General features: G+C 53.4%; 6 protein-coding genes across 6 annotated transcripts; 3 read left to right on the plus strand and 3 right to left on the minus strand.

Annotated features, from left to right (window-relative positions):
• Positions 1–767: 767 nt before the first annotated feature.
• Positions 768–2,131, minus strand: GCG54_00015149 (Homoserine O-acetyltransferase; the record flags this gene model as incomplete). Its single annotated transcript, XM_045414964.1, has 2 exons — positions 768–2,071; positions 2,122–2,131. The coding sequence occupies 2 exons, from the start codon at positions 2,129–2,131 to the stop codon at positions 768–770; spliced, it is 1,314 nt and encodes a 437-aa protein (XP_045261086.1).
• Positions 2,132–2,832: 701 nt separating this feature from the next.
• On the plus strand, positions 2,833–4,257 carry GCG54_00015150 (Bifunctional nitrilase/nitrile hydratase NIT4; the record flags this gene model as incomplete). Its single annotated transcript, XM_045414965.1, has 8 exons — positions 2,833–2,972; positions 3,042–3,112; positions 3,165–3,358; positions 3,406–3,506; positions 3,559–3,612; positions 3,682–4,000; positions 4,076–4,119; positions 4,206–4,257. 8 exons carry the CDS (start codon positions 2,833–2,835, stop codon positions 4,255–4,257), a joined length of 975 nt encoding a protein of 324 aa, XP_045261087.1.
• Positions 4,258–6,657: 2,400 nt separating this feature from the next.
• On the plus strand, positions 6,658–12,541 carry GCG54_00015151 (Homocysteine synthase; the record flags this gene model as incomplete). The annotated part of the gene is made up of 13 exons (XM_045414966.1): positions 6,658–6,746; positions 6,883–6,928; positions 6,997–7,147; positions 7,196–7,406; positions 7,457–8,015; positions 8,088–8,225; positions 8,274–8,506; positions 8,580–9,199; positions 9,262–9,295; positions 9,887–10,002; positions 10,052–10,971; positions 11,021–11,339; positions 11,859–12,541. The coding sequence occupies 13 exons, from the start codon at positions 6,658–6,660 to the stop codon at positions 12,539–12,541; spliced, it is 4,119 nt and encodes a 1,372-aa protein (XP_045261088.1).
• A 788-nt stretch (positions 12,542–13,329) lies between these two features.
• GCG54_00015152 (uncharacterized protein) lies at positions 13,330–14,206 on the plus strand (the record flags this gene model as incomplete). Its single annotated transcript, XM_045414967.1, has 2 exons — positions 13,330–13,432; positions 13,488–14,206. The coding sequence occupies 2 exons, from the start codon at positions 13,330–13,332 to the stop codon at positions 14,204–14,206; spliced, it is 822 nt and encodes a 273-aa protein (XP_045261089.1).
• A 550-nt stretch (positions 14,207–14,756) lies between these two features.
• Positions 14,757–16,769, minus strand: GCG54_00015153 (uncharacterized protein; the record flags this gene model as incomplete). Its single annotated transcript, XM_045414968.1, has 1 exon — positions 14,757–16,769. The coding sequence occupies one exon, from the start codon at positions 16,767–16,769 to the stop codon at positions 14,757–14,759; it is 2,013 nt and encodes a 670-aa protein (XP_045261090.1).
• A 580-nt stretch (positions 16,770–17,349) lies between these two features.
• GCG54_00015154 (uncharacterized protein) lies at positions 17,350–19,203 on the minus strand (the record flags this gene model as incomplete). The annotated part of the gene is given in 2 exon segments (XM_045414969.1): positions 17,350–18,495; positions 18,514–19,203. 2 exon segments carry the CDS (start codon positions 19,201–19,203, stop codon positions 17,350–17,352), a joined length of 1,836 nt encoding a protein of 611 aa, XP_045261091.1.
• Positions 19,204–22,660: the final 3,457 nt, after the last annotated feature.

A 22,660-nucleotide genomic window follows, 5' to 3' on the forward strand; every position in this document is an offset into this window, starting at 1 on the left:
CGTCAACGCTCAAAGTCCGAAACTCTGCCAATCATAGCATGGTGCCCAATTTCCTTGTCTCCAATATTCTCGGTTCGTCCCGAGGATTGACAGGGGAACTTGCAGGTGTCTCCAAGGTTCTTCAGGCTAAGGTTTCCGAATCTACAGCACTGTTGCCAGGTGCAGAGACAGCTCGTTCCAGGCTGAGCGAAGCGATCAAGATAACACTGCGACATCTGTCGTAATACGGTTGCATTCTCATGCACGGCCGTTGACAGGTGCGACACAGAGTGTCAATCGCCGTAAGCGAGATTCGGCTCAGTGCCGACGACATTGGTTGCCTTTGGTGAAGATACCCTCCATGATGCGGAGGTTGGGCATCCGCCGGGCGCAGATCGAGCGCAGCATTGGGCCAGATTATACGATTCCGCCTATGGGTCCTTCAGAAAAGAATGGCTTGTTTCAGTCAAAACGCGAGTCTTGCGGTGGCGGCGATGGCGTCCAATGTCCCCGAAGTTTTATCCCGTCGGTCGTCGGACTTGTCGGGATTTGAACCACGCCAACGATGCCTTTCCTCGGAATTTCGATTGTACATACTTCCACTCTAGACAACGGCGATCGAATTAGGAATAGTGTGATAGATGTTATGTCTCTGAAAGGTTTCCACTGAAATCAACCCAATGCGAGGCAGTATCCGCATGGACTCCCAAGCTATGTCATTCGCTGGTATTGCCTGTTTCTGCGCTGTGATGAAAGACCTAGGCAGCAATGACTCCCCGTTTGGTCATCTACCAATCGTCAACTTCCCCAGTCAAGCTCAGTTCCAGCGGTTCGAGACTCCCTTGCTTGAGACCGTCCTCTACCTGCTGCACTGCGGCGTACAAGTGCGGTAGCTCTGCCCTCAACTTGGCTTGGATCAAGTCATCAAGCTGGTCGAACTCGAGTAGAAAGCCGTCATGACCATCTGACGACTTGAGCACAGAGAGCGACGCGTTGGGCAAGCATGCTGCAAGCCTTTCTTGCTGCTCGGGCAGGAACAGAGCGTCCGTTTCAACCCCAATGACCATAGCTCTGGGTGGAACCTTCGACAAAACCTCCTTCAGAGCTCTGTCCCCAGCTTCTTCTGTTCGTCCAAAAGCCACATCGTGAGAGTCCATCTTGTTTGTAATATGTAGGTAACAATTGGCATCAAATCTACCGATAAACTTCTCGCCTTGGTAGTGCAAGTAGCCTTGAGCTGAGAAAGACAGATCTTTGTTACGTGTACTGGACCGCTTTCCGTCTACAGAGACAGCGCTAATTGCCGGTCCATCAGTCCGTGGCAAGTCCAGTGGTGGCTCTGTGGATTTGGATTGGCGAGGAGGCTTTCTTCCAAAACGGTTGTCAAAGCTTGCGGAGGAGCGATAAGTCAACATTGCGATCATGCGCGCTGCTACCAATCCGGCGGAGGGTTGCCCTTCGGGAGTTGGTTCATAATACCCGTCATTCAACTTGGGGTCTGCGTATATGCATTGTCGCTGCGTTTCGGCCCAAGATATACCCCAAGCAGAATGGTCAGCAGCCGTGGCTATGGGAATGATGTGTTTGACAAAGCCAGGTGGTGTACAGAGCGGCCACTCAAGTGTCGTCATGCCCCCCATCGAGCCGCCTATTACGGCAGCAACCGACTTGACACCAAGAGCATCAAGAACGAGTTTGTGGGCTCGGACATCGTCGCGGACTGTCGTCTGGGGGAAGTCGCTTGCGTATCGCTCCCCGTTCGGACTTTTGGTCAAAGGCGATGCGCTTCCATATGGGGAACCAAATACATTTCCGCAGAAAATGAAGAAGTGGCGGGGATCGAAAGCCTTCCCTGGGCCGATGAGAGGACTCCACCAGTCGCTGACGTCGCTGCTCCCCGTCAGAGCATGGCAAATGACTAGAACATTATCTCGCTCTTTGTTCAGCTTTCCCCAAGTTTTGTACGCCACGGGGCATTCGTAGAGGATCTCGCCTGAGTCTAGCGGGAAGCTCGGGATGATGGCGAAGTTTTGATTCCGGATGAGGCGAGTGTAGAAGTTATCCGAGTTTGGACTTGAATTGACGACTGTTTCTGTGGTATTAGTCTAACAGAGTCTCCAGGCCGAACGCCGAAAAACTTACGCAGGGCCATATTGGAAGTTTGGTGTAGTGCCAGGAAATTACTACGGTGAATAAGAATGAAGGACCACGCGAGATTGCTGAAAGTGCCGACGGCTTCGATCACTTGCTGAATGTATCGAGCTGACGGGAGTGTCCAGATCAACTCTTATTGGTGGATAGGATCAGTGTAGACACCAGCTGATTGAACAGAACGGTGTCGTGGAACAATATCAGTCTAACAATCTTGGATGAGGAACCGAAACAGCGCATACCGTCAAGTATGAGGACTCCCCGAGATATCGAGGTAATCCCGCCTCACTCCCCCGCAAGGTTTCATCATCTCCTTTGGTGACGATCGTTTGCATCTGGACCATCCTCGCGTACTGGTATCTTCTCTTTGTCAGTAGAACACAAGATGTCGCATCTGCATCAGCCCCGTTATCGCCGGGGTTTGAAGGCATCCCGGGATTTGAGCCACAACACCGAGGCCCCAGACCGTGTGTCTTCGGGAATCGCATCCTGCCGGCGTACGCCGCAATTAGATGGGTTCTCCGCTCATCTCGAATGATTGTGAGGCCATCCTATGAGAATCATGGATGCAATCGATCGCTTTGAGCAGATTATCATGACTCAAAAAAAGACCCGCGTGGGGAAGAGCTTGAAAAGCCGCCACAGCTTGCACTTTAGCTGTGCGATCTGGTAGCCATCCAAGTTTTCGCCTCACACCTGACCATGGCATCCACTCGTCCCATTGTCAAAGTCGCAGCCGTCCAGGCTGCTCCCGTTTCCTTCGATCTCGAAAAGAGTCTCGAAAAGCTGAGTAAGCTTACGGCGGAAGCCGCAGCGGCAGGTGCCGACCTCGTGGTGTTTCCGTAAGTACACAGTACCACCTATGCAAGAGCTTCGGTTAGGGTAACAAGATTGGTTGTGCGTATGTGTAGTGAAGGATTCTTGTCCGCTTATCCTTGGAGATATGCTTTCGATGCCACGATTGGTGCACGGGAGCCTCGAGGTAATCTTGACGCCGCCCTTGGTCTCTGAAGTCCAATGTTGATCTAGAGTAGGGCGTCAATGGTTTGCAAGGTACTTTGATTCGGCCGTTGAAGTTCCTTCGCCTGCATTCGACATATTGTCCGAGACAGCTCGGAAGCACAATGTCCTACTGCATGTTGGCATTATCGAAAAGGCAGGTGGCACGCTTTACTGCACCGCGGTTCTTCTTGACCGGGAGGGCAAATTGGTGTACAAGCATCGCAAGGTACTGATATTCAGCCCCTGCTGTGCGCACTTTACTGATCACTGCAGCTAATCCCAACGGCTGCCGAGCGGCTGGTGTGGGGGCGAGGTTCCGGCGATGGCTTGCAGGTCCAGCAAACTGATATCGGCAAGGTCGGAAGCCTGATCTGGTTGGTCGATCAAGTGACAAGCTCAGTGACAAACAAGCTGATGCAGAAGCAGTTGGGAGAACTACATGCCGGCTGCGCGTATGGCGTTGTACCAACAGGGCGTCGAGTGAGTGGCGGTTTGAGGAGCCGAGATAACGACTTGTTCGGGACATTGTCACTGACGAACGCGACTCAGGATTTACGTCGCGCCCAATGCCGATGATTTGCCCGCATGGACAGCATCGATGCAGCACATTGCCAAAGAAGGACGTTGTTTTGTTGTGTCAGTCAACTCTGTGTGCAAGGTTTCAGACTTTCCGTCCGACTATCCGCCGTTTACGGCCGAGCACCCCGACCGGCGGCCGGACGGAGGGCAGTGGGAACCGGAAGACATTGTCAACCACGGAGGGTCCTGCATTGTCGGGCCGCTTGGAACAATGCTTGCCGAGCCTGTGTGGGACAAGGAGGAAATCGTCTATGCCGACTTGAGAATGGCAGATATCACAGAGTCCAGGGTATGCCGTCCATTCGGAGCTTGGTGTCGCTCCTAGTCAGTCGGTCGCATGCCATGTGCTAACAGCGTTTGACAGCTTGACTTTGACCCGGTCGGCAGTTATTCTCGGCCAGATGTATTGTGAGTCAATCACACCCGACGCAGGGGACGACAGGGCCGGAGGACAGTCTGGATGTGCGTCGATCAAAAGCTGACAGGCGGTCTAGTTCGTTGACGGTCAACACCAAGGCTGGAATCAACGTGGCATTTAGCAGCTGAGGCGGCGTCCCGAGCGTGGCTGCGGGCGCTGAGAAGTATGCGTGGGGGGTGTTTTTTGTTTGCGCTGGAGGCGGTGCGGAGAGACCGGGATGGTTTGGGCTGGAGATTTATGGGACCTGACTCGGAGGTCGCATGTCTGGGCATGTCTGGCGGCGGCGTCGAGCTTCGGAGGTGGGCGGAGTCGCATGGGATCGGAATAGCTTGGTGGCATCGAGGTTCGAGAAGCTTTGCACGACGTCTATGCGAGCTTGGCCCGACGAGTTGTGATGCACAACGTTCGGTGGCCGGTGTGTCGTGCATGGCGTAGGAGAGCCTGTGTCTGTGCCTGTGCGTGGAAGCCTCGTGGTGTTTCCCGGGTGGCTTCTCGAATCCGTCCGTCTTCTTGGTCTGATGGTGCCAGGCAGAGAGAACCTGCTGTCCGTGTCGAGGCACCGAGGAACCGAGGAACATCGACTCGTTGTTGAGTCGAGAGATGGGATGGCACTTGCAGGTTGAGCATATGAGTTTTTCTCTGGAAGCAAACTTTGGGTGGCCGACGTGTTCGTGGAGCAGACATGGCTGAGAAATCTTAAATGCAGGCCTCGGTGCTGACAGAGAAGAGACCAGTCATTGAAAACGGTGGCCCTGTGATGCTGCGTGTAGATGCATCGCCCGCCCTAGCAGAGAAGCATTCATGGAGGTGATTATTTGGGACGTTGATTCCGATCATGAAAGTTTGGGAATCTTCGGGAAAGAGGCAAGAGAGAGACCGAATGGCAATGGTCACTTTGACTGTCAAATTGGGAGTCGCGATTTCCAAGGAAGGTGCCAAAATGGAGGTCCAGCTTAGAGGTCGGAAGCAGCCAGGCAAGACACCACGGCAGCCAGAGGCAGGTACGGGCCGGCACGGTCAGGGCAGGCGGACCTTCCGCCGGGCGGCAGTAGCAGTCGAGGTAACCCACAGGGCGTGGAGGGAAGGCGCGGCGAGCAGCGGCGACTGCACCTGAGTTCCAACGAGCAAGTTCCTGGAACATCATCCCATTGGGACACGCCAAAACACCCGCCCCGTTGAGGCCCTCGGTTTTCAGACCGTGCCAGTTCGGAAACTTTGCTGTGCTGCATCCCTGTCAAAGACCGAGGCGGGCACTGGCAACACTGTGCGCAAGTTTTCTCACTGGGGAAGACCAGACGTGCCAGAACGACGGCACCACCGTTGCGATTGGACAACTTTCTCGGCTAACCACGATCTGCCCCACACTAGCCCACCGTTATTCCGGGGGAAGCTGCTTCCATTTCCACGTCCACAGGTGTGTTGTACCTCTGTACCTGCTCCATCTCAACTCCCGAGCATGGAGTCGTGGTCACAACCAGCAGGCGCGTCAGAAAAAGCAGAACCAGACCCGGCCTGGCCTGGCCTGCGGGAGGAGGCAGCAGTGAGGAGACGGACGAAAAAGGACAGGGCCAACAAAAGAAACAAAAATAATCCCCTCGATTCTCTCTTTCCCAACCCCTGCTCATGGGCTGCAAGCTCTGGCTACTGCCACGACGACGATCGAACCACCCATCCGTCATTGCCTCTTCGTCCCTAGCCTGCCGTCGGTGCCTACCCTACCCTGAAGGTACCTTCGTCCCTGCCTCACCCATCTGTACGGCGGCAGGTACATCTCCTTCCCCCCCTCCACTCCACTCCACGTCTCCTCCTGCCGGCGTTGGGTCGGTCTTCTTTTCTTTGCCCACCTCACCCTGCTGCTGCACCTGCACTCGCTGCACTCACTGGCCGCCCTGCGACTCGCCTTCTCATTACAAATCTGGCCGGGTCGCCGCATTTTGCCCCTCCGCCTGCCGAAGCGAGTCGATCTGAAGCACCACCATCTGCAACTGCCCTTGAACTTCACCCGCGCCCGCTGCCCGCACCACGCACCACGCACCAAGCAAGCACCAAGCACCCGCACCAGCCGCTCCTCCTGCTGCACCAGCTGATGACACCAGCCGCTGCGTGTCCCAACAGCTGTCGGTCGCCCTTCAGTCGCAGTCACAGACACAGACAGAGACAGGCTGAACGTGAACGGCACCACTGGCCCTCCTCCGTCTCTCGCCTCCTTTCCCCGTCCAACGTTCGCTACTCGTCTCCCGGCTCGGCCGTTGCTGACCTCGCCGTACCTGGCTCCACGTCCTCTCTCCATCGAATTTTTTACGTTTGCTTTCCCCGCTGTTGGCAGACCACGAGCCCCATCCAACCATCCCGCACACCCCGATCACCCAACTTGGACATCGCCGTTGCCCGCTCCGTGACAGACCCCGATCGGCCCGGAAGGATTCTTGCTGCACCTGCTCTTCGTCGCCGCGCCTCACCGTCGCTGGCCTTCATTCATTGACTTGTTCATCTTACATGTCGAATCCTCTCACCTGGCCATGACCACAATGACCGAAGCTGCAGTACCGCCAATTCCCGCTGCCGCGGCCAAGAAGAAGTTTGCGACCCCTCCTGTTAAGATTGCTTGCCTCTCCTGGTAAGTCTCCCTCTCCCAAGCCAAGCGCCAACTGTCGCTTCCGGATGTGTATGCGGCGCAGCAGAGCTTGCTGCCGTTGCCATCGGACGTGGCGTCCTTTGCGATGGTCAAGCAACCGTGGCTCACATGTGAACAGTCGAGCTTCACGAACACGATGCGATGGAGCCAGCCCGTGTGCCAGTGTAAGCATTTGCTCTTCCTACTTTCAGAAGTTGCTGTAAGTGAAAAGCGTCTTGTTAACATGAAGCAGTGTAAGAGCCGGGGGCGCGACTGCGTCTACAAACCGAGCAGAAGAGGAGGCGCTCGTGTGAGGCGGAAACCGCGGCCGGTTGATGAACTGGCTCAGCAAAACCCGGGCTTCAATGGCGACATGCCTGTCGATGAGGCCACTCCTCAAGACCGTGAGTCGTCATGCCTGTAACTGTGACCGAGTAGACCTCTGACTGTAGTCGTAGCCATATCTCTCCAGAACTACATCGACCCTGGAGCAGGCCTGAAGCAGCTTCAAGACTTTTTCCAGGACAGCGATTTCATCTTTGACACCCTGTTCATGTCTGGCGTGCCGGGAAGCACCAGCGGCGAGAGCGCATCTGAAGCCTCTTTCAACTTTCCCACTCCCCCTGTTCCTGTCGCCAGGACATACAAGAGCGACCAAGCCATGTAAGTCCTGCTGAATGACCTGAAAACACCAGCAGCTCATCATCTCACAGTCTGGATGCCTACTACATCTTCATTCATCCCTTCTTTCCGATTCTCCCTCCGCCCAGCGGTCTGCCCATCGACCAGGCTGTACCGCACTTCCAGAATGATACGGAGACATTCCAGGACGAGTACCAGCCCTCAACCCCGGTTAGCTTGGCTATATCCGCCATCTTGGCTCTGATTCCGTGCGCCAACGACACCAACCACTTGAGCAAGGAGTCGGTCGTTTTCCGACGTCGATACGCCCAGTACCTGGCACAATGCGCAGTCGAGAGCATCGAAATCGAGTCCGAAATCCCCGACTCATCCATCGAGCCACCAAAGGCACTGAACGAATCGCCAGACGATTTTCCTCGGCAACAATTCCACCCTGGCGTGCCATTGGAGTTGGAAAGCATCATCGCGTTGGACATTCTAAGCGTCTACGAGTATGCACAAAGAGGCAACTTGAAGAAGATGCAAGCGAGAGCGGGTCAGGCATTAGTATCCGCCATGTCCCTAGGAATCCACGCCTGCACTGAGGACGACATTTTCGCCGAGGCTCGACGAAGAGTCTGGTGGATGACGGTGCGTTTTCCCGATCTCGATCTTGTGTATTTTGCTAACGCAGCGTCTGGCAGTACATCTGTGTATGTCAAGGGTCCATCGTCAGTAATACTGTGTGTATCCCCCTTCATCCCACTTGAAGCACTTACTGACGCTGTGGAGGAGCCGCCCTTTTCAGTGTTTACACCGAGCTATACGACCAAGTACCCGACCATCCAATCAGACCCTGAGGTATGTGGTCGACGTGCCTCCTTGGGACCAAAACTCACCATTTTGCAGGCCTTTGCCGTGTATATCCAGGCCCAGCAGGCTATCCTGTCGGCAACACAGTTCGTGATTGAATTGAACAAGACGGTCAAGAGCGGTGGCGACATGACGCGCATCTACGCGAGGATGAAGGAGATGGAGCAATACTTGGAGCCCCTCAACACGGTTGCAGATTCGTGGATACTGCAGTCCACCACGACGACGCCACTCGATCCCACTGAGGAGATCCTTTCCCGGTCTCTAAGGTGTATGGCTCGGATCAAGCTGAATAGGCGAGTATCTCCTATCAAACTCCGAGCAATTGCTGACCACCAACAGCGCGCGGATCAAGATCCACCGTTATTGTGCCTTCTTTGACATGCCTGTGTTTTCAGGAAAGCACTGCGACTTGAGGTCCAAGGCCGACAATGACAACGGCATCGAGCCAAAGTCGTGGCCTTCGTGCTCTTGTAGCACAATGATGACCCTAGCTTCCCCGCCGGTGACTAGCTCAAATGGAACGGCCTCGCCACCAAACTCGGGAAAGAGATCTCCTCAGTCGGACCACTCACCCAATGGGAGCCCGCTGGCGACTTTTCCTTTCAGCAGCCACCAGTCGGCTAAGATTTGCCTCAAAGCGGCCATCAACATTGCTAATTCGTTTGACGACTTGCCATACCCGAACCCCTTTGGCCAGCTCTGCCCTGCGCCGTGTTATCTGGCGCCCACGTCGACGATTGTGTGCCCTAGGACCATGCCTTCCTTCGCTTGCTGCGCCATGCAGTGCGCGTATGCATTGCTGATGGTCAACCACAAAACAAAGGCCATGTATCCCGAGAATGCCCTGACAACCCCAATGGTGGAGAGCTTGCTTTTGCGCCTGCAGACGGGCTTGGCCTCCATCTCCGCGACGCTTGAGAACTATGCTACGGCCTTTGAGGCCCTCGGCGGGATGCGCGGTGAGACAAACCCCTTGCAATCTATCTATCGGTAACCTGCGCATGCTAATTTCCTCCTGCAGACCAAATTCGCAGTGTTATCGAACCCACCATGATGTTCGATCCCACGGTCTAGGAAACGGCCGAAACGACCTGACCTGCGGTCGCCCATTCACTTCCGGTCTCCTTGCAGGGGGCCTGCATATCGCCTGCATCTCGCGTCCACGCGTGACGGCATCCCACGGCATCTCAATGGGATTTGGGCGCGGGCTCTGAGTGGGTCTCGGGAATATCTGTACGAAAAGGGGGGCATCGCGGGGTTTGCTCGTTTATCAGCAAAGGCCGGCGATCGATCAACCCCCCGTTGCACGACGACGCAATGCAATGCTATGCGATCTGGGTATCATGCTGGAGGGGTATCGAACGATTGAAACGAAATGATGGAGTTGCTTCAAGGGCGTTTTGGGAGCATTTAAGATATTGGGCTTTGCCTGAGACGTTTGCCTGTGTTGGAGCAAAAGTTTCAACGATTTCGGAGTTGAACCGGGACTCAAAGCGACAACTTAGACTATTATTACCCCTCTCAATCATTCTTTACTTTTTTTTCGTCCGTTCAAGATGCCTGTCTCTGGTTCTCTGAGTAACGTGGACTGGTGAGGATCCCGGCCGGCTTTTGGGCTTTCAAAAACTGACACATTGGCCGAACAGGGAGCCGGATTTTGCCACGCTCGCCGTCCACGGTGGCCAAGAGCCGGATCCCGTCAACGGTTCAAGAGCTGTCCCTCTGTACCAGACAGCCGCCTACAACTTTTCCGATGCTGCCGGTGAGGACTTGGTGTCACGGTGACACAAGGCACGGCTAACGAGTAGCAGATGGCGCCAGCAAGTTTGCATGGAGCAAAGATGGCTACGTCTACACGCGCATGGGCAACCCGACCAACAGCGTCTTCGAGTCGCGCATGGCGATGCTCGAGGGCGGCGTCGGTGCCGTGGCCGCCGCCTCGGGCCACGCCGCGCAGTTCATGGCCCTGACGAATTGCTGTGAGCCAGGCCAGAACTTTGTGAGCACCAGCTGGTTGTACGGCGGCACCTACAACCAGTTCCGGGTATACATGAAGAAGTTCCATATCGACGTCAAGTGGGTTGTGGGCAACGAGCCTGCCGACATCGATGCGGCTATTGACGAGAACACGCGGTGTGTCTACATCGAGACGATCAGCAACCCGAAGCATAGCGTGCCCGATATCAAGGCGATTGCGGACGTCGCACACAAGCATGGCATCCCGCTCATCGTCGACAACACGTTTGGCATGGGCGGCTACCTGTGCCAGCCCATCAGGCAGGGCGCCGACATTGTCACACACTCCTGCACCAAGTGGATCGGCGGCCACGGCACGTCCATGGGAGGCATCGTGATTGACGGTGGCCACTTTGACTGGAGCGCGTCGGGCAAGTTCCCAGGCTTCACGGAGCCGGCGGACGGATACCACGGGCTGAAGTTCTGGGACACGTACGGATACAAGGCCCTCTCAGCCAAGGTTCGCATGGACAGCATGCGCGACTTGGGACCCTGCATGAGTCCTTTCAACGCGTGGCTCTTCCTGCAAGGACTCGAGACGCTCGCCCTTCGAGGACAACGGCACGCGGAGAACACACAGAAGCTGGCCGAGTGGCTCGAGGCGCATCCCAGCGTCAACTGGGTGCTCTACCCCGGCCTCAAGTCGCACCCCGACTACGAGTACACCAAGAAGGTCTTTACCAACGGCGCAGGCGGCGTCCTGACCTTTGGCGTTGTAAGTCTACTTCCTCATCCATCTTCCTGGGCCCCAGCTAACAAACCAGGCCGGCAACATCGACCAAGTGCGCGCCGTCGTCGACAACCTCAAGCTGTGCTCGCACCTCGCCAACGTCGGCGACGCCAAGACGCTTATCATCCACCCGTGGGTCACGACGCACCAGCAGCTGCCCGACGAGGAGAAGATCAAGGGCGGCGTGACGCCGGACCTCATCCGCGTGTCGGTCGGCATCGAGGGCTTCGAGGACATCAAGAAGGACTTTGAGCAGGCGTTCGCGGCGGCCGGGCTGCCGGCGGCAGTGAAGACGGGCGGGGACCCGTTCGCGGCAGCGCTGAACCTCGTGTCGGGCGGGTTCATGGGGAAGAGTTCGACGGGAGCGCCGAGGCCCGGGACGGATGGCACGGTGCAGGTTAGCGCTTGAGATGGGGTGGTATAGCATTGGGGGAAGCGAACTTTTTTGAAAGCATCTAGTCTAGCTTTTGGTGGCAGTGTCCAAGAATAAAGTACTTTCAATTTTGCAGAAGATTGCAGAAGATGTTTCATACGTTCAAGAGAAGAGGAGCCCCCCCACGTCTGCATCTGCGTCCAGCCCTCCCCCGGGATCTCAGACATTGAGATGCGTGTCATCGGCGGAGCTGTCGTGCAGCAAGGTGCCGGTCCCAGTGCTACCCCTCCCGCGTGGGGCGGGCAGAGAGACAGAAAGAGCTTAATCACACTTCATTCTCGAGGTACCTTGGCGGTGCTTGTTCAAGAGTGAATGGAAATAACCTTGTGGGTGTGATGGAAGTTTGGAGCTATTAAAAGGCTTCTCCCGCTCGTTTCACTGCGAACTATCAGATGACATCAGCGCAAAGACAAAAAAAGACGACCCCTCACCATATCAGAAGCCAATATGCCTCCCGCAAACCACTACATCAACCCACTGGTCACGGGCATTCTCAGACCTGCCATCCCAAACGCTGCCATCATCACTGCATCGTCAATAGGCAGCAGCACCGCACGCGATAGTTCTTGCGAGGCCCAGGCGGATAGGTGGCCTACACCCCGACCGGCGGAAGCTCAAAGTAAGGACGACCTCCTCTTCGATCCTATAGCCCATTCTGCCCCGCCGTTCATCGTTGTTCGAGTCTCGCGGTCGCCTGCCGCAGCGGAGTTGTCGGGCACTATCCTCACCCCCGACGAGGAAAAGGAAACAGACGAAGATAGCAAGGAGAACGCGAAACAAGCGGCAACATCTACACGCACCAGACCGACGACGATGGCGGAGCGTAGACCGTACAACGGGGGCGGCATCGTGCCCCCGCACATCCGCACGGCCATCGCCGAAAGCAAGAATGCGTCCACAGAGGCCGCACCCGCAAAGACACCCGAGACCAACCCCGCCGGCAAGGAGATACGCGCAGAGGAGTTTACGCGCAGCGGCTTCGTGCCCGCCTACGTGCTGAAGAACATCGCGACAAGCGAGGCGTCGACGGCTGAGCAGCGCGCGGACGCGCAGGGGACGTTGGACCTGGACACGGCGCGGCGGGAGCGTGGGAAGGATGCGGAAGGGCAGGGGGAGAAGTGATTGCCAGGAGGGTCCATGACCAGATTGCAGAATTTCAACACAAAACACTTCCCGAGTTCTAGAAAGACGGTGACATGTTGCGCGTCCAAAGATGGAATCATGCTGGACCCCTGGAATGCACCCATCGCGGGGTCCACCGCCAATTTTGACGCGACTGACCAACACCTCGCGCCCATTCGCCTGTTGAAAATGTACGTTTCCCCCCCCCGTCGGATCATTCGACAATCGGGAACCCGCGGCGGCAGGGTCAGCACCAGCACAACCAGCCCGCCCCATTCCGATCTGACGGTGCTTGTGTTGGATGGATGCTGCCATTTTCAAAGGGTCGCGTGCACCCCGCCAAAACTTTGTGCCTGCGGTGGGTCCAACGCTGCCAGCTTTCACTTGGCGGGTGCGCTGAATTGAACGTCCATCTTCCAACTCAGCCCGAAAGGTGGCGCCAGTTGCAAATCAGACCACCATCATTCGGTCCCGCTTCCCTTCCCATTTCCTCCCTGGTGCCATCAGCTCATCGGCGCATTATGACGCCAGCGCGACAAAGGGTAGGACCTGTGAGCGTGGTTTTCGCGATGTTCAAATATCGTGTGGTCCCTGAGGTTGAAGTTGGGTGAAGGAGTTCCAGATTTCGAATACTTCAGCAAGAGACGCAGCAATTTGGCTTTTCGGAGATAAGACCGTTGTCGCCGTGACTTACACGAACCGTCGCCAACAACATCACGACCACATTGACACCCTCAAAGGCTTCAATCGCATCCGATAAGCGAAGGAAAAGTAACAATACCGCCAAAATGGGTCTCATGCGCCACATGAACCACGTCGACCGCCAGGAGCTCTACACAGACCTCGAGGCCCGCATCCGCTACCTCCACAGCTTCCTCGACTTCTCCTCAAGTCCGAACTCCCCTCCCCCTCCCTCCTCCAAAGCCTCTACTAACACCCGCCGCAGAAGACATTGAGGTCCTCATCTCCGGCGCCAAATACGTCAAAGCCCTCATCCCCGCCGTCGTCAACATCGTCTACCACAAGCTGCTGCAGTACGACATCACCGCGCGCGCCTTCACCACGCGCTCCACCTCCTTCGAGGGCCCCATGGACGAGGTCCCCGACGACAACTCCCCGCAGATCCTGCACCGCAAGATGTTCCTGCGCGCGTACCTCGCCAAGCTGTGCTCCGACCCGAGCAAGATGGAGTTCTGGGAGTACCTCGACAAGGTCGGCATGATGCACGTCGGGCTCGGCCGCGCGCACCCGCTGCACGTGGAGTACATCCACCTCGGCGCGTGTCTGAGTTTCATCCAGGACGTGATGACGGAGGCGATCTTGAGCCATCCGCGGCTGCACATGCAGCGCAAGATTGCGCTCGTCAAAGCGCTGGGGAAGGTGATTTGGATCCAGAACGATCTGATGGCGAAGTGGCATGTCAAGGATGGCGCGGAGTTTGAGAAAGAGGGCGGGGAGGAGCCGGTGATTGAGGAGGAGGGGTATCTTCATGGACGGAAGATTCTGGAGAGCGAGAGCGATGAGGAGACGGTCGCGGCGGGGCCGAGGAGCCCGTCGAGGATACCCAGGACCGAGGGCGTGTGTCCGTTTACGGGGATTGCGAAGGGGGTGGAGGGGTTGAAGGTGGATGGGGACAAGGAGGAGAGGGTTGAGGCTTCGGCGTAGATGAGGGCATGATATGGCGTTTAAGGGATATGCATTGGGCTTGGGTTGGGTTAGAATATTGATTTCATGGTTCATTTCGTGTTTTTGGTCTTGATGCTTCTGGGGTGATGTTGATGCCTGTCAGTATGGCGGCGACAGATGAGGACATCCTGCACCTAGAGGATGAGTCCGACATCAAGGAGAAGCTGTGTGCAAAGAATGGGTACAGAGACAAAGCAATTGAAAGAGAACACCACACTTTGTTTTGAAAGCATCACTGGCAAAGGACAGTATGGCTCATTGAAGGTTCCCGAAAAGTCTGGTTCATCTAAGTAACAACGCGACTGTCATCCAAGCTGTCCAATCCCAAGACACAGCATCTTGCCCAATTAATTCCACCCGCCAATTTTGCCAACCCAATTCCTCTTGCTGGAAGATCCCTGATATCAACGCGTTGGGAAGGCTACGCCATTCTTCCAATAGGATCTTTGGCCAAAGTCCAGCAGTATGAAAAATTGCTCTGCCATGCCAATGCACACTTCGATATGCCAACATTTCCCTCAACGCGAATTCACAACTGAAAGTCTGGTCCCTCAGTACGACATCTCTTCCGACCTTGGTGCACTGAGACCTGGCCGAGCACATTCTCCATCGTGCCTCTCAACTCCTCCAGCTTCGTCTCCAAGTTTTCAGTGTAGGCATCCTTGTCGTGGAACCGCCTCTCCATGCTAGCCGTCGCAGCGACCTTCTCGGCATACTTCTTCTCCAATTCCTGCATCTCTCTCTTGATGTTTTGAACTTCCAGCGTGGCCTTCAAGGTCTTGTCCGAGAGGTTCTCCTCTGACTCCATCAGCTTCCACTTTGCCGCCTCCAACTCGGAAGTCAAGTTGGCAATCTCGGCGGTGTGCTCGTCGCACCTTTTAGACAGCTCTTGCACTCGGATGCTGTTATCGCGGTCATGTCGCATGCTCATATTGTCTAGCTCGTGCTGAAGTCTGTCCGCCCGGTTCTCTGCTCTGCGGGCGTTGTTGCGCTGGACTTCGAGGTCCCGGGAGAGCGCAAACTCGGATGGGTATTGCGAGAACATAATCGGTTGTTGGTGCTGGGAGTTGGCATTATTGCAGTCATTGGGTGTGCGTTGCTGGAGTTGGGTGATGCATTCGTCCTTGTCGCGTATCGTCTTTCTCATGCCAATCATTTCAATCGCCTGCTTGCGGTTGATTGCCTGAGCTTCCCGCAGCTTGCCCTCCAGAGCCTCTTCGGTCCTGCGGCTATGATCATTCTTCAACTGCAGATCCTCCTCGAGCTTCTTGATTGTTTGACTAGCATGATTTGGCTGCTTCTCGAACGTCTGGAGCTTTTCCTTGAGACTGTTGGCATATTGGTCGACACTTTTCTTGGCATTCTGGAGTCTCGAGTTGTCAGCTTTGAGGTGTTCAACCTCAGCTAACAGCTCTTCCTTGTCGTGAGTGTGGTTTGCCTTGAGGATCTGAATGTTGTTCTCCAGGATCTTGAGCTCTGTAGACATCTCTTTGATCTCTTGTAGGTTGTCGCTGCTGGCCTCTGTGTTCTTTTCCTCCAAATGCTTGACCCGGTCTCTCAGGGCAATGTTGGTATTTTGGAGGGCCTGAAGATTCTTCTTGTCGGCAAGGTGGCCTTCCTGAAGCTCGTCGTTTGCTTTTCTCAGGTCTCGGAGGCGCTTCTCGAACTCTCCATTGGATCTGCGGCTGTTGTCTTGCACGGCTTGAAGCAACTTGGCCGAGCGCTGCTTGTCTTCTTGGAGCAACCTCTTATCCTCTTTCAGTAACCTGTTTTCTTCCTTCAACGAGGCGATCTCCTTTTCCAGCTTCGGCGTAGAGCTCTCGTCCTCCGACGTCAAGTCGATAGCATCAATGTCGTTGGCCTTCTTGCGTGCGGCATCTTTCCACTTCTTCCTAGACTCCTTCTCCTTCTCGAGCTCACCAGACACCTCCTCGAGCAGTCGTCGGAGGGCTTCAATCTCCTTCTCAGCATCTTGGCGAAGTACCTCGGCCTCAAATCCAGCATCTTGAGTCGCATTCTTCTTTGTCTTCTTCTTGTTCTTGCGTTGAAGCGCCAGCACCTCTTGCTCGTAGGCCTTTTGAATGATTCTAAGTCGGGTCGTCTCCCAGGATAGCCGAGGCTTAGCGTGTGCTCTGTCCAGCGCATTGGACTCCTTGTCGCAACAATGTCGATAGCACTCTCCGCCACTGGTGACCTGGATCCATCGCAGCTCCGGGCCACCGGGCAGCTCCTCTTCGCTCTCGTTCGGGTGGATGTCGCATGCTCGCGTGATGATGTAGCCATTGCAGCGCGGATCTTGCTTCTGCTTCGCGGTAATGGTGATGGCGACAATGTCTATGATGCGATTGCCGCGGCGCGTGACGTCGATGACGAACTTGTAGCCTCCGGATGAGGCGCGGAAGGTGCTGGCGCTGCCAGGGTTCATGTGCAGGAAGACGTTGAGGCCATCTTCGGTCGACGCGGGAAAGGTGTAGTTGGCCGCAATGTGTCGAATGACTGTCTCCCAGCGGGCCCAGCAGTCGCTGGCGAGCTTGACGCTCATGATGGTGATGTTGGTAGGAAGTCGGCGACGTTGATGGCGATGACAGCAAGTACAGATAGGCCGAGAAAAATACCTGTGGAGAAAAGCTGTCGGGGACGTCGTTGCGCTTGTTCGAAAGGAGACGAAGGTATTGCGAAAGATGTTGAGGAAAAACAAGCTGCTCGGGGGGACTTTGGCGAAATCGAGTCGATGGATGCGAAAACGAAAGTTAAACTGTGGGAGAGAAAGGTCAACGTCCCGAGAAATTTCCAGTCTGGAAGAACTTTGAAATTCGCCGCCCCGATATGTTGGAAGTTGGAAAGCTGGAGGAAGGGCAGGAGCGAACAAGGCGGTGGTTGCCTGTTTACAGCCAGGTCTGGAGCGGAAGGTCAAGTTGGACTGAGGTGGAAGCGAAGGCGCAAAACAAGAAACAGCAAGTGCAATTTGCTTTACAAACGAGCCTCGGGTTTGTGTCCGATCTATCTAAACTAACTAGCAGCACGCATGAACCCAAGGAAGGGGCAATGAAAACGCCAGGATGGCATCCAGTCTTGTTGTTGGTAATCCCACACTCCACTCCCATCTGTTATTCCAGTCCGTCTCAATACTCAAAGTCAGGTCCTTCGGTACGGCGTCTCTTGCGTCCCTGGTAGATCGAGACCCGACTCAGTGCTTTCTCCATAGTGTCTCTCATGATCACATCACTTTCCTCGGCACTAGCACTCCATGGGCTTCGGTCGTTCCTAATCACATCCTCCAGTACTCCTCTGAGATTCTCAACGTGCTCCTCAACGCTCTCTAAGTAGGACTCCTTGTCTTTGCAGCGACACTTTTCCTTGCTTCCTTCGGCTTTCTGGAGCTTCTCGGCGTGCCTCTTTATGGCCGAAGCCGCCTCGTCCGTCTTTTCCTTCAAAACACCCTTCGTTGGCTTTAGGTCGCTTTTCAACTCTTGATATCCGAGTTCTTCTTCAATTTGCTCAGTGAGCTGCTCCTCTTGCTTGACGAACTTCTTCGACTTGCCCGCCGAGGCTTTCTCGCTTGACTCTGGGTTTCTTTTCAACCACCGAAATTCGGGCACGGCTTTGAACAGCTCGGCATAATAGTCCTTGAACTGGTCCGCGGGCTGCTCGTCCAGCTTGGTGCTCTTCTTCGACTCGTCCGTCGAAGCTTTCTCGGTTACCTCTAGTTCTTTTTCGAGCTCTGAAATTACTTCTGTAGAGTTCTGTTGTGTTTGTTCTTCGAGTTTTGTTAGCTGCTGTTCAAGCTTGCGGATCTGCTTGTCTTTGTCCATGATGTTGCGACCAGAGGTAAGAAAAAGATTTAGTAACTCGTCTTTGGTCTTCTTGAGTTGTTGGTAAGCCTCTTTCAGCTCGTTGCTGGTTTCCAGGACACGATCTCTTGCCAGCTCCGTCTCTGTCTCAGCATCAGAAAGTCGTCCAGTCAGCCGCTTTGCCTTTCCCTCTGCCTCATTGGCCTGGAGCCGGAAGACTTCAGTATTCTCCTTCAGCTCAACGTTGGCTAACAGAAGCTGATGGTTGCGTTGGATCAATCGCTGGTTCTCCGATGCGAGCTGTGCCTTCACCTGCGAGTGACTCCGCTTTGTCGTTCTGATCTCCTCGTCTTTGGCTTCGAGAGCCAGCTTCAGCTCGTGTACCTCGTTGTGACTGCTCTGCGGAGATTTGCCATGTTGAGTAAGTAGAATGCGCTGTTCATTTTTCAAATTAGCTGATGCATTTCCCTCCTGTGACTGGTCATGATATCAAACCTGGTACGCGGCGTCAGGTACAGCCGAGTCGTGCAAGTGGTCGATTGCTTTGCCAATGGATGAAATCGCCTTCTTGGTGCTGGTTTGCTCGCCAAGGTCGAGTAGTTTGTAGTTGTCTTTCGAGGCCAGAAACGTGGAAACCTTCGTGCACAATGCGTGGAGTTCCTCATTCGATTCTTTCTGTGCAATCGATTTTGCCTGCAACATTCGTTCTGTTGCAATTCTGATGACCCTCTGTCGCAGGTTCTGTGCCCTGGCGGTGGAATCGCGATCCATTTCACGCACGTCCATCCAATCCTCCTTGCAGCATTGTGCGGAGATGGTTCCATACGGTTGAATGGTTAATATCTCCATGCCAAGGATCAATTCACGATGATCGGCAGCTTTCGGATGGCCGGCAAATCGTTCCGTGATCACCGTACCACCGAGTATCCTCGGCTTTCCGATAGCGCAATGCCTGGTGACACTCAAAGCAACAATGTCGACGTTGCTGGAGGACATTTCGACCAAGTCGATGAAAAATAAACGACTCCCAAGTCTTATTTGAATGGTGCCGTCCATCTGAGGAGTGCTGTGAAGAATCTTCTGCAAAGCCTCCGGATCACTGATGGGAAACCTCTCCTTTTCGTTCAAGTAGACGATGGCAGGCGCCCATTTCTCCGCAACGCCGGGAAGGAGGTTGAGAGGCATTGTGACATTGACTGATTTCTTTGAATTGCAATCAAGGGGTAGAACATGCAAGAGGAGGTCGGAATGAAGGAGCCTGGAATCGCACAGAAATTGAATTAGCTTCGGAAGGAGAACGGAGGAAGGTGAGCAAGACCACAAACCAAGGATGAACGGAAAGCAAAATTGTCTGCAGCTGGGCGAAAAGCGACGAAAACCAGGCAGACGCAAGATAACTCGCTCCTTGAAAGAAAAGAAATGCCGTGTCTTCTGGGCAACTCTCCCAGTGGTTGCTAAGGAAATTTCCTGAGGTGCAAGGTGAATGTGAGACTGACCCAGGCGGGAGGTAGCTGTAGGAAGCAGGCAAGTCAACAGAAAAATGCGGCAGCGCACTTCAACCGAGCGAAGCAAAAATCTACCTACCTTTGGTTTTGCCAGTGGCAGTTCGCAGAGCAATCGGAAATTCCAAGCAGTGCAGCATTATGGTCAATAGTCTTTTTATCTACGTAGTCTAACACTCATTCGTTAAACATCGCCAGTCGTTTTATGCCATCTTGAACGCCAGCCTCCATGTGCAAGAAACGATCGCTCGCCGACGAGCTCTCCAGCTGCCTCGTGTGATGCCCTTCAATCTCAACCATGTTCCTCCGCAATATCCGCCTCCTCATTTCTTCCAGCTCTGCCTCAGAGTCACCAACATTGCTACCAAAGATCAAGGCAATCACAAGCATGATCCATTCAAAATATCCCTTTCCCAGACACGCTAAGGGGATTCCATCGGTCAACACCAAGCTCGTTCTTGCACTGACGAATTCCCGTGAAGAATGTCTGTGAAAGCGCCAGGTGGCCATTCCATCACTCTTTCTTGACTTCGGCTTCAGAATGTCTGTGTCCGCGCCTCTTTCGGCGATGGTTGCTCTGCGGAGTGCCATGTCCATAAGCGGGCGATTCTGTATGCAGGCGCGACATGTTTGCGCTGATGAGGCTGTCCAGTTGGCCCTCTAGTTCGTTCACCCTTTCAGTCTTGATCTGGATCGAGGACAGCAGACCTGGGACAACATTGTTGGATTGGTTGTCCAAGTCTTCCTTGAGTCGCTGAGCATCTTTCGTACGATGTTCAAGCTGAAGTCTGAGAGATTCTAGCTCTGCTTCTTTGTGGCTGACCGTGTGTTGGAGCTTGTCATCATGAGCATCCGTGTTATTTTGATTCCTTCTCCGATTCAGATTTCTGCGTTCAAGTTTGTTGATCTCCAATCGCTGATTTTGCTCCTTTTGTAGTAGTCGCTGGTTTTCCTGGTAGACTTGATCGGTGTCGCGCATTTTGTCAATGGTGGCTTGCTTCATTGCAATGACGTTGTTCTTTTGCTCAAGCACGCTGTCCTTCTTTCTCATCTCCTCGACATAATACACCTTCATGGCTTCCTTTTCCTCTTCAAACTTCTCCCGGGCCTTTCTCATCTCTTGCTCATAGGCAGACACTTGTTTTTCGGCTTTCATCTTGTCGGTCGTCATCTGCTGCAGTGTTTTGTCGGCCTTTTTTAGCCGCGTCTCGAATCCTGAGCGCATCTTGGCTTCCTGGCTGTCGAAGCTGGCGCGCAGGTTCTTCAACTTCTTCCCAAGGTCGTGTACTTGAGTCTCGCTAGCACTGACATTACCCTCCAGCTTCGCCTTGGCTTTGCGCAACTTCTTGACAATGGGGGAGCTCTCGACATCATCATCGATGACGATGACCTCTGGTCGCTTTCGCTTGTTAGATGCCTCGGCGCGCTGCTGCTGAATCTCTTGTCGGAGAGAGATAATCTCTTGGGCATGCGAATGGCGCAGAGCAGTCCAGCGTGTTGCATCCCAGCTGCGAGTGGGAATGTGCTTTGAATTGTGTCCGATGCATTCTTCCTGGCAGCAGTGTCCCAGGACTCGGCCATCAGAAGATACCTTGTACCATGCTAATTTGCGACCATCGACAACTTTGGCTGCATGCAAGTTTCCATGGACGTCACATGAGCGCGTGATTACCCATCCGTCGCGCTTGGAACCATTCTCTGTCTTTGTGATGATGGTGATTGCAGTGACGTCAATTATCTCGTCGCCTGAGCGGATGGTGTCGATCACAAAGCGCCAGTGAGTAGACTCGGTTCGGAATGAACTTCCTTCGCCACGGTACCATGCGATGAAGGTGTTGAAATTGCGTTCTGTGTCTGCGAAGAAGCCGTAGTCAGCATAAAGCTCAGCGAATACTGGCTGCCATTTTGCCCAGCATTCTGAAGTGATGTGGATGGGCATGGCGATAGTATGGTGCTCAAGAACTCGGTTGATTGAAGGTGATGAGGATAGTCGTCTTTTGATAATTAGTACTGAAATGGTCGTAGGCCCGGCGGCCGAGAGCTATGCAACGCAGTAGCGCATACGCGCCCGAGGGCGCGTAGAGCTACCATAGCTACATAACTCTACAGTTTTAAGGCCTATAATCTTAAAAGAAAAAGGAAAAGACTTCTTATCTACTTTATAGATCTAAAATAAAAAGAATAAGATAAAAAGCTTAAAAATCCACTAAAAAAAATAAGTAAATTCTACCTCTAATCTATAAGGATTAATAATAATATCTAAGCTAACTTCTCACCCCTTAAAGAGGGCTAGTAATTTAACCTCTAAACGCTAAAAACGCTAAAAAATCTAATAGGCCTACTAAACTCTATTCTAATTATCCCTAATTATCTTCCCTCTAGTCTTCTAGGCTGGAAGATAATTCCCTATATACTTATATATATATAAGAGTACTATATTTACTAATAGAACTTATAGTAAGTATTCCTATAATCCTAAGTCTCTTCTACTTCTCCTATATAAGTAGTATCCTATTTAAGCCCTAGCCTATAGTATACCTATCCTTACTATCCTTTTAGCCTTAAAAATCTATAGGTATAGGTCTTAAGTAGTATATAAGCTTCTATCTAAGCTTAAAAGTTAATACGCTAGTTAATATATACTACTTAATTAACTGCTACTAGCTTTAGAATAAACTATTTAAGAAGGTAAGTAGGATAATCACCTATAGTTATAAAGCCTTAAGTAGGAACTAAAGACTTATATAATAGCAGGATAAAACTCTTATAGCTAAGAGTTATAAATATAGGCTTACTATAATCACTATACCCCTCTAGGATTAGAGGGCTAGAAGCTAGGCTTTCTAATAGGGATAAAATAGTAACTAGAGGCTAGACTAGTATTATAAGCTCTTAAAGTAAGTTTACTAGTAGGGGTAGATTAAGGGGTTACTCTAGGGATAGCTATATAGTTCCTTTCTTAGCTATCTCACTTAAGTAAGCCACTACTATCTATATTATAGGATAGAGTAGGGGGTTCTTATAAATTAAATTATATCTGTAAAACTCAGTAGTAATCTATAACTTATATCTACTAACTAGAGGTAAAGAGCCCTAGTAATAGAAGCTCTTATTAGTAGTAGTATTATTACTAAAGCAGG

Source organism: Colletotrichum gloeosporioides (assembly GCF_011800055.1).
Source record: "Colletotrichum gloeosporioides strain Lc1 chromosome Unknown consensus_66, whole genome shotgun sequence".
Lineage (NCBI taxonomy): Eukaryota > Fungi > Ascomycota > Sordariomycetes > Glomerellales > Glomerellaceae > Colletotrichum > Colletotrichum gloeosporioides.